The sequence below is a fragment of the Megachile rotundata genome, chromosome 15 (genome assembly GCF_050947335.1).
Source record: "Megachile rotundata isolate GNS110a chromosome 15, iyMegRotu1, whole genome shotgun sequence".
Classification (NCBI taxonomy): Eukaryota; Metazoa; Arthropoda; class Insecta; order Hymenoptera; family Megachilidae; genus Megachile; species Megachile rotundata.
Genome location: NC_134997.1, coordinates 8,947,918 through 8,965,638, shown reverse-complemented (window position 1 = coordinate 8,965,638; position 17,721 = coordinate 8,947,918). Strand labels below are relative to the sequence as shown.

The 17,721-nt window shown below is 41.4% G+C and overlaps 1 protein-coding gene across 4 annotated transcripts in view; it reads left to right on the top strand.

The window, feature by feature from the left end:
- The window catches only part of LOC100882842 (uncharacterized), a 96,503-nt gene that overhangs the window by 7,448 nt on the left and 71,334 nt on the right, over positions 1-17,721 (top strand). For 3 of the 4 annotated variants that reach the window (XM_076540618.1, XM_076540619.1, XM_012286150.2), the window contains one exon: positions 11,456-12,770. In XM_076540618.1, coding sequence (XP_076396733.1) covers positions 11,715-12,770 — 1,056 coding nt within the window. In that variant the 5' untranslated portion in view covers positions 11,456-11,714. Of the gene's footprint in view, positions 862-11,455; positions 12,771-17,721 lie in introns of all 4 variants that reach the window. The other variant, XM_076540617.1, reaches the window with a different exon arrangement.

The following is a 17,721-nucleotide window of genomic DNA, read 5'->3' as shown; positions in this document are numbered from 1 at the left end:
TTTCCCCCAGTAGCTTTTTCAGCATTAGTGTCGGAACAAGTGAGTGTGTGCGCACTTTTCATTGTTTCTCGCGTGACAACCCCGTCACCGATAACGTCGGCGATTCGAAAAGGCGGCGGTAATCGCGAGTGCGTTACTCGCGGCTGCGCTTTTTTCTCGCGTTCCACGGCTCGTTAAAGCTTGCGAAACCGCGGTTCGATGTTCCATAAATATGGAAATGAATGAACGATCCTCGATCTCTCTTCTACCGACAGCTCTTTCTTTGTTCGCCGCCTCGTTTCTCAGACGTCGATCGTCGATCAGAGATCAGTCGGCGAATTTTCCGCGCTGTAAGTGTCACGAGATTCGATCGACGATTTTTCCGACCGGTGGAAAAAACGTTCGAAGAAAGTTGGGAAGTGGGAGAGAGAGAGAACGGGGTGTCGGAGATAGCGGCATCCGTTTCGGTGCCCGTTGCGGGACGGTCGCCACACCCGCCCGTTTGGGAATTCAACTTACTGCCACTCGGGACACCGAAGCGTTCGACGTTTTCTCCTCGCCGCGTAACGGGCATCACGAAAGGCGGCTGTTCACGGCGGATTAGAACCGACTGGCGCAGAAATTGCCCACCAGTCGCCTTTTCCGCGCCGACTGTGCCGTTACGAGATCCGACGACTTCCCGTGGAATTAACGATTCCGATCCGGAGACCGCGTACTTACTCGTCTGCCGTTTCGACCGTTACGGACGATTTATCGAACGGGTTTTTCGACGATTGCTTTTTTTTGTGGAGAAAGTGTTTGGCGGTCGTTCAAAATCAGCGCGCGAAGTGACAGTGACGTTTTTGAATTTTCGGAGGCTGTTCGAGGGATTTTTTAACTGAGGTATTTCTTTTTGTATCTTTCGTGTTTTGACAGTTTTCATGTGATGACGTGTTTTTCACGAAATTTATAGTGTTTCATAATTTTCTTAAAATTTAGTGTTTCATAATTTTCTTTGAACACTCTCAAAATTTAGTGTTTCATTTTCTTTGAACGATCTTAACATTTAGTGTTTCTTAATTTTCTTTAAACAGTTTTAAAATTTAAACGGTGTTTGAAGGTTTCGTAGTTTTGAACGGTTTGCTGTTTTTGCTGGAGTTTTGAATTTTTAAAATTGCCGCGTTAAGTTTTATAATATACGAAAGTTATGGTGTTTCGAACTGGTTGTAGATCTTCGAGTGATAGTAAATCAAATTGTTGCTATGACGCTGCTGATATAATTGCTGCGTTTTTCGAATATTTATCGTTGCGTGTTCTATTTTGAAAGAAAAATATTGTGTCGCAGTGATAACTGTTATTGTGATTTTTTGCAACTATGCTAACCGTGCAATTATTTGTTTATCGAATATAAATGAACATTTGTATTATTGAAACTTTTGGTGAAGTTTATCTTTTCTTGTTATAATATTTTTTCTTGTTCATATACAATATTTATTTTATATAATAATTTATGGTATTCTTGTTATATAATAATTTTACCGTATTCGTAATGTTATGTGATGATTTTACAATATTTACATTATTCAATAATTTCGCAATATTCGCGTTATAAAATAATTTTGCAATATTTGCAACTTTCATAATATTTTACAGTAATTTACAATATTTGCAACATTGACATGTTTCAACCCTTTCAAAATATATTTTCAAACTTTCTCAACGAATAACAAGAAAAAAATACCAAAAGAAATAAATATTTTGTGTCATTAAAATATAATTTAAAAAATTTTTGATATTTGACAAAACGCAGCAAAAAGTCGCAATTTTATTCACTTTATTTGCAACACATAAATTTATAACATAAACAAATTAATTCATCATTATTTTGACAGTTCAAAAAAAATTTGTTTTGGAGTAAAAAGTCACGCAATGAATATGACGCACCAGGTGCGTCAGAAGCAGTGAAAGTTAAAATTAACTAAAAATGAAAATACATGAATTTTGTGCATTTTGCTAAATTCTACAATTAAATCAAATTTCAGATCAATAAATTCAGATTCAATCTTGATATATAATTTTATTAAAATCTAAATATTTTTATTTAAACTTCAAACCTAATCTTAGTTTCAAACTCAATCTAACACATAATTTTGTCATTCACTTCTTTTTGTTTCACGTATAAATCCAATATAAGAGAAAAATTAAAATTGTATGCTATTTTAATTAATACACAATTTAGTTGAAAGTAACAGAATTCTAGAGACTACTCATAGTCCTTAAGTTCAAAAAAGAATTAAAACTACCCGTTAAGAATCGCATAGAATAACATGCAATTTAATTTCACCCAAGAATAATTAAAATTGCGTCTCAGATTAGTTTAAGTTCGATTGGAAGTCCAGACAAGAATAAATTGCGTTCGAACGATAAAATCGCAGGTTACATTCTACCTCAGTCATTTATTTGCCTCCGCGATATTATCGATATGTATCGATTCCGGTCGCTATCGATATTCATCGATAACAGTAGCTCCGCCACAAATGCCGTCCCATCGTGCACCATCTAAACACCCGGTGTCACTTCGTAAATTGCGCATCGAACAAACGAAGAAAAAAGGTATCGGGTAAGGTCGAAAAATCGAGTTCCAATTTCGAGGGTGAAAAGAGTTGTAGAAAAAATTCAGATCAAAATATAAAATCGGATCGTGTACGCTCGTCGAGTTGTCGAGTCTCGAAAGTTTCCTGACGCATAGATACGCCAGGCTATCCGTGGCGTCTCGAATTTCCGTAACCTATCCGGCTAAAACTCGACAAAAATTCCCGACCATCCGACGGGGGGTCGAAGTTTTCCGCAGGCTGCACACCTCTCTGCCCGAACACAGAGATCTCGCTCCCTTCGATCAATAGTCTAGGTAAACACGTTACTCGGGCCAGACTGCATCCCAACACGGGTCGCAAACTGCCAAAAGTGCAACATGCACCAACTGGCTCTCGTCCGGCAGGATTGCCCTTTTCCGCTCTTAACTTTCTCGTACCCGTGCTTTGCTCGCATTTAATTTGCGGAAAAACGCTGGAAAATTCAGCTGATTCAAAAGAAATCAACGGTTAGGTGAACGCTTGCCAACCATTCATTCTTGTTTTTTCGAGCTGCTTTTTGCTTCATATTAATTTCTAGATAGCTGAGTTAAAACGATTGATTCAAATTTGATTTATAAAATTTTTTAATCCTTTGTCATTTTGATGACGCACGGTGCGTCATAACTTTGTCACTGTTTATAGAATTAAACTTTTGTTAAAATATTGGAGCAGGTTTCAGAATCAGTAAGAACAGATGAAATGCATAGTAAACTGATCGTCATAAAATTATTGAGAAACATCAAACAGCGTAAGGAACACCTGAAAATATGAACACATGTCCATAGTTAAACGTTTAAAACACCTGGAAGCATAAAAGCACTACTATGCAATATTTCTGTATTCAGTTGTAAATATGCTATAAGCTACCACCATGCTTTGCAGACTGTAACACATAAATTAACGTTGCAAACCACGAAAGGGACCATATAAGTAATTTCAATTTATAGACAATTGCTGTATGTTGTATAGGCAATTACTATATGACGTATATGGTGTATACACAATTGCTATATGATGTATGTTATGTTCACATAATTGTTATATGATGTATAGACAATTGGTGTGTGATGTATAGTCAATTGCTGTATGATGAACATATATGATGTGTAGGCAATTGTATGATGCACATATGTGAGGTATAGACAGTTGCTATATGATAGACATATGTGATGTACAGACAATTGCTGTATGATGAACATATATGATATGCAGACACATACTATATGATACACATATGTGATGTATAGACAATTGCTGTATGATGTCCATATATGACGTATATGTAGACAATTGCTGTATGATGTCCATATATGACGTATACGTAGACAATTGCTGTATGATGTCCATATATGACGTACATGTAGACGATTGCTATACAATATTCATATATGAAGTATAGACAATTGCTGTATGATATCCACATATGATGTACAGACACATAATATATAATACACATATGTGACGTATAAGACAATTGCTATATGATACACATATGTGTATAGACACATACTATATGATACACATATGTGTATAGACACATACTGTATGATACATATATGTGACGTATAAGACAATTGCTATATGATACACATATGTGTATAAACACATACTATATGATACACATATGTGACGTATAAGACAATTGCTATATGATACACATATGTATACACAACTGCTAATAATATATATTATATTCAGACAATTGCTACATAATGTATATCACATCCAAACAATTGCTATATGACAACTATAGAAAACAGTTAATCCACATTAAAAATATGTGAACATCTCCCGCGCTAAAAGATGACACCTCCATTTTGTTCCGCAAGCCGTCAGGGCTCATCTAATGGCGGGTGGACATAACACAAGTTTTATACACGACACTCGCAACGATTTTGATCAACGGACGTTATTTTATCGCTCATGCTCGGTCTGAAACCGATTGCCTGATACTTCTCGATATGAAACAGGAAAAACGCAATTATCTGACAACCAAACGGTCATACAAAAAATGCAAAAGTGTAACTGTACATTTACAATGCAAAACACTATACACAACGTGTGGTGTAGCTATAGTAAGAAGTATAGATTAAGAAGTATGGAAGTACATATGTGATACAAAGTGCACATACATGTACACATGTATAGCTAAACATACATTGTCGAAATTATAACTGCACATGTGCGGTGCAAAGTATAACCACATATTTGCAACAGAAAGTACAACTATATATTACCAATGCAAGTATGACCCTACATTTGCAACACTACACACATACATTGCGAAGTAAGACTATACTTTCAGTAACTACAGCAGTCGCTGGGAATTAATTTCAAACTATGACCACATTTTTAATCCAGAAATCATTTCATCTTCCATCGCCTCGCATTTGGTGAATAAGGAAGAATGTTTCGAAAGTGACCAAATATGTCTTCCTTCAGCTAAAATCCGACTACTAAGCGAGTGTCCGACCACTAAGCGAAGTAGCCGACCATAAAGAGAGGAAAATGCCCGACTACTAAGCGAGCGAAGTAGCCGACCACTAATCATCGCCGTAGTCCGTGAACGGTTCATAAAAGAGCGGCGAGTGTCCGGCAAGAGGTGCGCCTCGAAAAGCGGTCACTTTTGGGCGCGGTATACGGTGTACGGCGAGACGAATCAAGTAGAAAAGTGGGCGCCGATAGCCGGGTTTGCGAAACCGATCGAGGAGCGAAGGTGGTGGAAGGGGGGGGCGAAATGGAGGGTGGTCGCGTCCTGCGCGGGAAACGGCCGGCCAAAAGCGGCGCGTATTCGCGTGCGTGTGGCTCGTGCACGTACAGGCGGATGGCCGCGGGCCACGGTAGATGTACGTGGTAATACAGTGGCCATGCGAGCTTGATTACACATTGCGATCACGAGTGTTCCACGAGCGGGCGGACATAAGGCCTTTTGTCACACCATGGCCTGCGGGCAGGAAGCACGTAGCGTGACACCGGGCCGCCTCGGTGTGCAAGCGGCACCTACATTATACGCCACGTAATATGTATATGACGGGTCTACAGCGAGAGAGAGAGAGAGAGAGAAAAGGTCGAGGGAGAGGTCTGGAAGGGTGGAGGACGCGCCATAATACTTGGTGGTCCCATGCCGGTACGTGACTTGTGTGTGGCTTTAAGCCGGGTCTGCGTCCTCGCCGAGGACCTGGTTTCTGCCACCAAAAGGAGCGCGGGCTTGTTATCGAAGCCCGGGTTATATCGTATCCGGTATCGACTGCCGTGAGTTTCGACCACGATAATCGATTGCACGTCCTGGACGTGGGTGACGCGCGGCAAATTGGCGAGAGGCGTTTAGCGTTTAGCGGCCAATTGGGACGGACGGCCTCGCGGAAAATCGGGACGGGAATTGGTTTTCGAGTTTTCGCCGGAAAAATTCACCCGCTACGTTGCTAACGAGAAATAATTAATGGGACAAAAACGTAAACTGTTTTCGGATCATTGGATTTGCGGAACGACGATTGGTTAACTCGTCATTTGAAAGGACCTATTAATTGTCCGACAGCGAATCATTTAACTTTCGTTATTGTACTCGCTATATTTTCCGCTGTTTTTTTTATTTCCTGCCGGAAAACTGATTGTCGGCGAATGGCACGAGTGGGACGTATTAGCATCGTCGGTTTGGATGGTTCTGATGAATCAAAAATTGGGGAGGTATTTGGCTATTACATTTGGCGTTGGTTAACTTGTTAATGTACTTGGAAAGATATTTTTTGTGTCTATTGGTATTTTACACTATACGATATTATAGAGTACTTTAATCTTGATGTGGACTCTAAATAGAGGGTAAGGACACCTGAATGACTTCGTTATTGATGACAGGAAAAATACATCAGGCTAAATTATTTGGTGTAAGGGACTCATCTGATGTTACCAGTTTTTTCATGTATTGAGTCACCAATAGCAGCCAAGTTATTCAGGTAGCTTCAAGTGCCTCACCCTACCATAGACCTGATATAGGCTACATAGTATATCACATCACAGAGTAGTTTATACCAACATGTCTTGATGGATTATGTGGACTATGTCATATATTGAGTATTTACAATCCACAGAATTATATCTACTTATAGAGTGGTTTGTACCAACAACATGGACTATATAGACTATGTGGACTATGTCATATATTGACTATTAACTACAATCCACAGAACGATTTCTACTTATAAACCGCAAGTCCGCGTCTGCATCATGAAGTGGCAGAACGTGACCGAATATTATCAGAGCAATAAACTAGAATCGTCGAAAATAAAATGACCGCATACTGGAACATTCAGCGAATTTAGCGTCGCAGTCAAAGCGTTAACGGGCTCCAGCGTCGGCATCCATCGCTCGGTTCAGCCTCGACCGCTCCAATTTTACCTGCGACCGCAGCAGCTTACGCTGCTTCGTGCCGGCGACATTCCTCGGTCCGTTGCTGCGCGATATCTGAATTCCGCAGCATGCGGGCAATTTCAAGGATCTAGTTTTTTCCAGACAGCCGGTTGATTAGACGTATCTGATTATCTCCTGAGAGCCGTGTCAAGGCGGTCCCTTGTTTGTTCCTCTTCGATTTCTGGTGGTCAGGGAATAGGGACGGTGTGGACCTATTTGCTGATGTGGGGATTATGACAGATTTTGGGTTTTGGGAGGTTTGGACAGGTTTTGGGAATAGGGAGTTTTACTGTTTGAACATTTTGGGTTTGGAGATTTAGGGATGTGGGAAGGTAGATTTGGGAGTTTGCGAATTTTGGATGTGGAGATTGGAGATTGAAGATCTGAGGATTTGGAGATTTTAGGATATAGGGATTTGGAAATTTAGGGGACAGCAATTGGAGAAGTTAGGGACTTAGGCTAAAGATTTTGCAGTTTGGTAATTTTGGATGTGGGGATTTGCTAACTTGGAAATTAAAGATATGGGAATTTGGACGTTCAAGAATATGAAGGTTTGAGAATTTGGAAATTTAGGGTCTTGATAGTTTAAGAAGCTTGGGAAATAAAGTGGAGGAGTGATGTGTAAAGGTGATTTTGGGATTTGACAATTTAGGAAATTTGGGTGTGGTCATTTGCAAATTTGGAGACTTGAGTTTTTCTGAAGTTAGGAATTTAGAATGCAAGAAGTTACCAATATAGATTCCCTAAGTTAGCAATATTATACATCCAGAAGATGTATATAAATTCCAAAACAGAAATATCCAAATAAACATCCATTTCTTTGATCTACCTCAACACGTCTACTTTAATCCTCAATCTACCTATGGCTATCTAACATCCTAGACAAGTATCCACAAACAAAGTATCTTTCACACACAAATCTGCTGTAGACTGTTCAGCATCACGTCGGTTTTCTGCAAAGAAGACGAAAGATGAAGGCTTGAGAAGAATAGGCCTCGTCCCGCAACGATTTTCCCTCAATTTTCATTCCTGGTCGCGCGCGCAATCTTTGATAATGACGCAGAAGATAATTTACAGTAAGCTGGTGCGGCGTCTTAAGCCACCGCGCTAAAGACCTCGTTTCTGCCACCTAAAGGAGCGTTTCTATATCGCGTCGAGGCTATCGGCCTCGTTTCATCGGCTCCCTTCTTGGACTCGCTTCGTTATCGTTCCCTCGGATTCTAATCCTTCGTAACTGGCGGCGACCATCTTCGAAAACGAGCATTTTCCCGTCTTCTTTCTCGTCGGCCGTGACGAGCAAGTTCTTCAACTTCGCCGAAAGAACGGCGTATTAAACGAGCGTTCTTGAATTCGAGTGTCAGCGATGAGTGACAGCGGAGCCTTTTTAACGAAACAAAATTATGCCAGAAACACGTTCTCCCCGTTCGTGGCTCCGCCGGTTGGATATCTTTATCCGAGGAAAGATAATTTCAATTTTATTGGCTGGAGATCGTTGTAACGTTGCTAAGATATGGCCGCAAAACGGATTTTCACGATTGTAGATCTCTCTCTCGAATCGTTGTCCGCGGTTCTCTCGGCTTCTGTTATCTGAAGGAGCTGCGGATACGTCGCGGCGAGTTCATTATGCGATTCAGGCTATCGTGGAGTATAGTTCGATCGGTCTTATTGAATTAGTGTACGCCGTTGGCTTTACTTCGCGATTATCTGACACAGGCTATCTCTATGTATCTCCGTTCGTTACGGTTGTCGTATCGTGCGCGATAATTACGGGAAAACAAAATCTGCTTCACTTATCCGAGCTGGCTGCTCTAATTACCTTTTTCGACAAGCTTGTCTCGAAACGTTCGCCACTAACTGATAGCGACTACATTTATTTAGATACCGAGCTAATATTAACGTTTTAGTAGCACGGTCCAATTTTATTGTTACCGTTTAATTATGGATTAATTACCGACTGGAAGGTCTACTGATAGCAACGGTGACGTATTCTCGGTTTCGTTCCTTGCATTATTTTTACGTGTCTGAGTAGTGACGCACTCTTGACGCACTCGTGTTGCAGTTCTGACGTATTCGTGACGCACTCATTATGCATTTATGACGCACTCGTGACGCACTCATATTGCAGACCTGACGCATTTGTAACGCACTCATTATGCACTTATGACGCACTCATATTGCAGCCCTGACGTATTCGTGACGCACTTATGGTACACCTATGACACTCGTGACGTACTCTTGACGTATTCATGACGCACTCATGGCGCATTCGTGACAGACTCATGTTGCATTCTTAACACATTCATGACGTATTCATGATGAATTCATGACACACTCAAGATGCGCTCGTGACGCACTCATGACGGATTCATGTTGTACTCCTGACGCACTCATGACGAACTTCTGATATACTCATGTCACATTTGTGACAAATTGATAACAAATTGATATGATATTTGTGACGCACTTGTGATACACTCGTGACGCACTCATGACGCACTTGTATTTTAGCTAAGCTTGTGATAAAATTCTCATAAAATTTCAACTTTCTCCGTCTGTTTTAATAAGTGTAGCCCTGATTAGTTCTGTCGGTTGCACCTGACGAATCACGGGGCAAGGGGTTGAAAAATTAAGTTGAATACATAAAAGTTCTGAGAAAACTTCATAACCTTAATGCACCGAAATGTCATGTAAATTTTCATAGTAAAGTTACAATAAATAGACGAATATTAACAAAGGTGCGTGCTAGAAAAAGAAGTACGAGACATAAAAATTCCATATCTCGCCCAGACCAAACATCATTAATAGTCGTGCCGTTACGGGGGGTTGGGCTTCAACCGAGATGCACGAAACGCGTTTCAGCGATTCCATCCCCTAATCGAAGGGGGTCTCGTCTCGATCATAACAGCCCGACAGGGGGGTTAGTTTGATCTCAGATAGGGCTGGAATCATGGGGCGTAACGCGGGAAGGAGAGAACGTGTTCACTGGGGGATGTTAAAAGTTCGCTTCTCCATTTTCGTGTTCCGCGTTTTTTTTACTTTGCTGGGAAAGTGCTCCGAGATAATTGAGATCTTTGAAAGATTATCTCGAATTGTTTTTTTTATTATCAAAAAATTGGCAAAGTTACCAAATTTTGGTATTCGTGTAGGACGGAATTTTTATGATCTTTTATTTTTATCATCTCTTGAGACAAGCAATTATACATTTCCTCAGAAGGACAAATTATTTGGAATTGATTATGCTTTAAATAATTATGCATTATGGTTTTTGACTCAGAAGAGTTAAATTTTGGAATATCTATGAAGTGAAAATTCTTTCGAGTTTTTTTTAGTGCGTTTTGACGATCGATCAGATAGAGTAAAGTGTGAAAAGGAGGGTTGTAATGGTGGGTCTAACCGTTCGCGACCATGGCTACAAATTTCCCCGTCAGCCGACTATTCGGGCTTGTGCATGCGCGCTGCTAATGGATTTTCGTAAGACAGGTGTTAGAACGGCGGCAAGGCGACATAGATGGTATGCAATTAAACACGAGCGGGACTCGGACGGCGCGACGAATTAGGAAACCGGTTATTTAACCAGCCACGAACTTCCTTCGCGTGTCGAGTACGCCCGCCATATTGAGGTAGCGGTACACGTGCCGTTTTCGGGTATCAGAAAACACCGCAAGATTCTTGTCATTTTTATTTCCCGATGAGTCTACGTGCCCCAACTACGGAATCTTTAATCGCCTAACTTCGACGTATATACTCGTCAATCCAAAATTATATTTTATCACCTTTTTGTAAAATAATCACCATTAGTTCAAAATTTCAATGAGGTGAAATAAAAATTTGATGGCGTCTATTAACAACACAATTTATAAAAATTTGCATCATTGTATCATGAGATTGGATTTAAATCGTATGACTTTTTAACACTATCATTTGAGTAACTCATAGAGCTGTTAGACTTAATCCTGACTGACAGTCTTCTAACAGTCTTCACAAACGGATAAGGATTCTGACGCGTTGAAAAGCCATCGAAGCTGTCGAAGTTTATTAAGATCATCGCTTTCATGAACGAATCGACATTCTACCTTTAAATCGGTGCACCCTTGCTTACAAGAACAAATAGCTAAATTCTCCGCAGTCTGGCGCTGAAAAGTCGGAGGGTAGTTTTTAACTCTGTTTAAAAGTTAAAACTCGGCTGCTATCAGCTGCGACCATCCACTTTCGCTCGGGGAATCAAATTCGATTTTTTAACGCGTGTCACGTTATTTCAAAAAAAGGAATCCTCCAAGGCAGAAAGCAATTTCGTAGGTGAATTTCAGCCGCATATTATCCGTCGCGTCCCCGCCCCAAGTTCGAGCCGGGTTTCCACCTACTTGCCCGCTAGTCCATTAGCGGCGCCCTCGTTTAAACGTTTCCGCCGCTTAATCGTGCATAGCTAATTCCACTTGTCACGTGTTCTTTTTCTTTCGCAGACTCCGACGGGAGAGAGAAGTTCGTCGATTTTCCTGGCGTCCCGGAAGCGAGGACAACAACCCATCGTCCACGGTGTGCGTCCGTGTGGCCAGCATTCGGGTAGCTCGTCTCGCGTACATACTCGTCCGAACTATAATGCTGGCGGCTGACGGTTTCGGTGATCGACGACGACGCGGACGGTGAACTGGTGACAGTGTGAAATCGATCGTCAGAGAAACCTGCTAGCGACCGGGCGTTCACTAAATATAGCCGGGAATAATGGCCAGCGCGACAATGGGTCTCCGTCGCAGAGTGCCGGTGAACAATTCGCCGACCCCGTCGAGCCAATCCACGTCCGCGGCCACCGGCTCGTCCAGCAAGCGTTCAAGGTCCGAGAACAACAACAGCCCGTCCCATGGTAACCTGAACTCGATGAACGGCACACGGGACGAGCCGCCGGCGAAGAAATCCCGCGGGACGTCCACGAACGCCTCCAAGACGTCGTCCCCGGAGAGCAGCCCTGCGTCCAAGAGCCGAGGAGGATCCGTGTCCAGGTCTAACGCGCAGTCCAAGACCTCCGTGTCCAACACGGACGTGACGAGCAACGGCGTTTTGTCCACCAGCTGGACAGCCTCGACGAACATGTCCGACGTGTCCACGTACGCGTCCGTACCCGGTCTGAGCATGGCGCCCAGTCCAAACGCCGGCCTATGTGCCGGGGGCCTCAGCATGCCCACCCCGATTCCGTACATGTCCTCGTCGATGGCGACGTTCGTCGGGAACGCGACCAACCTCGGCAAGAGCTCGTCCGTGTCGTACCTGGACATCTCGAACATGACCGGCGGATCTCTCAGCTCGAGCGCCTCCGCGGGTCTCAACGGCGGCTACGTCGGCAACGGGAACGCGGGCAACGTGATGGACTCCAAGAACGTACCCATGCCGTTCACGGGCATCACCCCGGGTGTAAACGGCTCCGCGGCCTTCGGGATGCAGAAGGGACAAACCGACAGTGCCGGACTGCCCAAGAAGTTTCAGAACGACGGTATGTTTAACGCGTATCAACCGTGGGTGATCAAGACTTACGGCGACTTGGCCAAGACCAAAACGATCACGATCAAAAAGTACGCGCGTATATTGAGGACATTGAGGGGGGAGGAGGTGAACAGTGCCGAGAACAGTAAATTCCGATTTTGGGTGAAGAGCAAGGGCTTCCACATCGGCCAACCGGAAGGATACGACGCGAAACCAGCGGACAGGATTATCGGCCGTCATGCAGTGACGAGCCCCGGATTGGATCCGCCGTTGTACGTGCCCACACAGCTGCCGCACAACAAGGTGAGTCTCTGTCTGAGTGGATTATCGTGCTTTTCGCGGTCGTAGCTGGTTTCAGCTTCACGGAGGCTGCAATTTTGCGGCGATGAACGATCGGTTCCGGGAAATTCGGGAATTAAGGCAAGGGCATTTTCTTCGCTTGCGAAGCTCTTGCTAGTTTGAAAATTTGCAGATATACTCTTGGAACAGGTTTTTTTAGATATTCATGAAATTAGGTAGAATGCTTTAAAATAGGATATGTAACACTAAACCTACCGACACATAGTGAAATTAAAAAATAAATAGTAAACGAACGAAACATAAATTAGGACACACATTTATTCTTTATCTTGATGAAAATCAATGTTGATTTCAAGGAAGGTACTTTAACAAAATGTGTACCTAATAAACTTGCGAAGCAGTCATTTGACTGGTTTGGTAGTTTTAGTGTTAACTTCTTAGTTTGAAGTTAAATAAATTTCAAGTTCTTTAAAACACATAAATTGTTAAATTATTAAATTGAAAAAATTTGAGTCTATTTCTGAATTGATATATTCTGAAGGGTTATAGATCTATGAATCTCTGATATCTCTTTCAAAATCGATCAAATACTCGAATCCTTCGCTACGCGACGGGCGCACGATGTGGCCATCGCAGGCAAACAACAAACAACCAAATATTTTTCCCCAAATATTTTCAAACGACGAAATCTCGGTTACCGTAAGCAAATAGCCCAATTCTGAACAATACCATATCAAACATCGAAGAAACGGATCGAAGTGAATAATTCGAAATCACGAGCCGAATGTTCGCCGCCGAACGCTTTCGAAGCGCGCCGCGCTAAAAATACTTCATATTGAGTTCGCACATTTGTCCGACGCCGTATCGAATATACTCTGACCGCGTATAAACACACTCCGTCTGCTTCGATTCGGTTTCGCTCGTAGTTTTTAAATTTCTGCTGGTGAACGTTAAACAAACGTGCGATACCACCACTTCGTCCTCCGCCATGCCAACCGTAAACGCTGATCAATTCGTGCCGGTTACAGTTAACGACACTTGCTGCGGTTCTATCTAACGCGTGGACGTTTTATCGTTCCACGTTTTCCTGCTTCTGATGGCCCAATATGGTTTTTCACGTCAAATCGTTCGCGCGATTATTACTTGATGCATGTCAGACACCCACTCTTTTTATATAACAGGACTCCATTTTGTTATTCGTCTCCGATCTGACACATCTGATTAATTTTTACTTGATAAAATCTTGGGTGTCTTGATGGTAGTTGCAAGGAGGATGATGTACAATCATTATGTGGACTTGCAAGAACGTATCCAGCATTAGGTGAAATATTACACTTTCATCGAATTAGCTCATACACAATTTACAAAAATTATTTCAAAAGTGTTCGTTACATGATTTGATATAATTCAAATCACATTTTGAAGTATGCAGCTTTCTCAAGAATATCGCGACAAAATTTTGAGACCGTTAAGAGCAGCAATCGATGTGGAACGTACAACATGGAAAGTCAAAGTGTGAGTGAAAAAAGAAAAGTAGAAAAGGCATCGCCTTTCCATCTCATCTCAGATAGGTGTATCGCGTTATACGATATCAAATTCGCGATCAACCTTTCGAAGCATCTCCCGTCGCTCCAACTTTCAATCTCTCCCTTTTTCACCGGGGCTCGTCCCACGGACCTTTCGTCCCGCGGCAAAGTGCGAAGCGTAATCGCGGCGTGATGAAACCTCGACATGGAGCGAGAAATCGCGGAAGCGACGCGGCGCGTTACGTGGGGCCATAGGTATCGGGTGAACAGTGAACGGTGATTCCAGGTAAAGTCCGGCAAGGCTCCGGCCAACTGGATCGAAGCTCCGTTGCTTGGCGTTTTTCTGAGAACGGAGCCACTGCTGACTATTTACGTAAGTCAGTCAAACATAACGTATTGACATGCATTCGACTTGAGGTACGAGTAAGGCAACGATACTGACGTGTTCCAAACTTGATACTCAAGTTGGTTTGATATAGTAACATGCAGTGAATTTGATGTACTTGTCAAATGGCATATGGATATGTATCAAATTTCATCGAAGTCAAAATGTATGGGCATGCATTTAACTTGAGGTGTGAGTACAATAACCATATGTGACATACATGTATGATATATGTAACATATGAGTATATGCCAAGCTTCATATACAAACAAATCAGTGAAATATACATGGACATGCATTCGACTTAATACATATGAAAACAGCAACCATATATAACATACATGTGTAACATATGTAACATACTCATATGTATGTACTCACATGTAGCAGACTTGATATGTAATGAGTCAGTGAAATATACATGGACATGCATTCGACTTGATATGTATATAAAAAGGCAACCATATGTAACATACATATATAACATATGTAACATACTCATATGTATGTACTCATATGTAGCAGACCTGATATACAATGAGTCAGTGAAATATACATGGACATACATTCAACTTGATATATATATATATGTATATAAAAAAAAGCAAACATATGTAACATACATGTGTAACATATGTAACATACTCATATGTATGTACTCATATATAACAGATTTGATATAAAAACGAGTCAGTGAAGCATATATTGATATGCATTTGATTTGACACATATGAAAATAGCAACAATATATAACGTACATGTATAACATATGTAACATACTCATATGTGGCAAACTTGATATGCAAACGAGTTAGTGAAATATACGTTGACATGCATTAAATTTAATATGTCAATAACGCATAATGTATTGTCATGCATTAGCTTGATAAACATGAAAAAAGCAACCATATGTAACATACATGTATAACATACTGATATGTCACAAACTTCATATGTCAACGAGACAAAGAAATATTCATTGACATGGATTAAATGATATAGCAAAAAATTAGAAATTTATAAAATTATGAAAGTGTTATTATAATTTATTATAACAGTAAAAAAGTACTATACATATGATTTATAAAATTTCTATTTACTATAACACATAACAGTGAAAAATTGCTATTTATTACAATAGTATAAAACAGTTATTTGGTATAATTTATTATAACACTAAAACTACAAAACTATAAATAGCGATTCATCAAAATAGAAATCACCGGAAACAACGTCTAACGGAAGCATATTAATCGATAGATGAGCCCCGACGAAATTCCGGTTTATATTTGACCGATCCTCGTACGTATCCGTGTAATTAGCTGTAATTAAGCAGCCGGCTTATCCGAGAGCGGCAGACGCCTTTTCCTTTTTCTCCCAGTCTCCTCTCTCTCTCCGCTATCACGGCCGTTCCTCTTCCGCCTGCGCGATCCATTTTCCTGGCAGCCGTGCCCGAGATTTCTCGCGGTTTTTCTACTACTTGCCCCCCGAGATAAATTCCCGACCCGTAACCTCGCCGTTTCGTGGATCGCCGCGTGAATCCGGCGAGGAATCGTCTGTGGTCGACGGACAGATCTCGCCTGCAAAACTACTAGACAAGTGAAGAGTCTCGTTATATTGCCGTCGGCATCATTAACACCTTCTTTCTTCAAAAATTACATTATATGATATTCCACTGACTAAGATGATATTCTACTGATATTTTTGTGGAGTCTCGTTATATTGCCGTCGGCATCATTAACACCTTTCTTCAACAATTGCAATATATGATATTCCACTGATTAAGATGATATTCAACTGACATTTTTGTGGAGTCTCATTATATTGCCGTCGGCATCGTTAACACGCTCCCTTGAAAAATTGCAATATAACAAAATGATATTCAACCGATATTTTTGTAGGGTTGTTTGTGACGTTCTGACATTCTATTTCAGATTAAAAAATTTTTAAATTGAAAAATTTTCAAATCCGACAATAAAAAATTTCAAAAATAAAGAAAGTTGCAAATTAATAAAAAAATGGAAAATTTTGTATTCGAGTGCCTTTATCAAAGTTTCTCAAAAATTTAAAATGCGTAAGATATAGAAGATAACAGTTTTTTCTCGACCACCACGCAATAAAGCATCGGACAATTCGTTCGGTGGCAGAATAAAAATTCCACGCTCGATTTTTCCACCTTCGCATTTCTTTCGTTCTCCGTTTCCGTCCGCCTTCCGACCCAGATCTCGCTTTATCCAGCTCGCAGTTTCTCTGTCCACGGGTCCGGCCTTCGGTCCCAGGCGCGTAATGCCTCCTCCATTTCTCACAGCGGCTGGTGTCATGGTCGCAAGTGGAACGTAGGATCTCGAACTCTTGATATTCGCCGTGAAAAATTTCAGTCACGGGCCGCCCGTGATAAATAACCGATAATAAGTTGTCTGGTAAACCGAGGGAGCTTGTATGGTGATCTACGCGCACGGAACGAATCGATCTTCCCTCCACCAGACAGAGACAGAGAAAGCCAGAGAAAGACCTCTGATTGGAATCGATTCGAACAGTTCTTCGGATCACCGCACACAGTTTGTTCCTTTCGATTGCCGCTTCGAACGTCCTTTTGCTACCAGTTTGTTTTTTAACTGGCTGTTTTTGCAATTTCGGTTTATTTTAACGAGTTCGCTGCCCGGGTGATTGGCTCAACGTTCTCGTTCGAATTTTTTTTTATTTTTTACGCAATTTTCTGATTGCAAGGTTTTAGGTTTACAAGTCCTCGAATTATTGGGTGGCTATGAATTTTTTAATTATTTATGCGCTTACACGCTAGACGCAAGGGCATGTCTGGGCTCTCATGTTATTCTGTTCGATGACAATTTTTGGGGAGGGCAATTTGAAGGGTAGACAAACAGATGGTACATCAAATATAAATAAAAGTGTATTTTATACAGCGTGATACAAGGAAGATAGGTTATCGTTCTGGATAAAAACAAGTAGAATAAAAAAGTGAGCCTCGTTTCCGAAATAGACGGTGTTCCAGTCGAAGAAGAAGGAGGTAAAGCGCGGGCAAGAG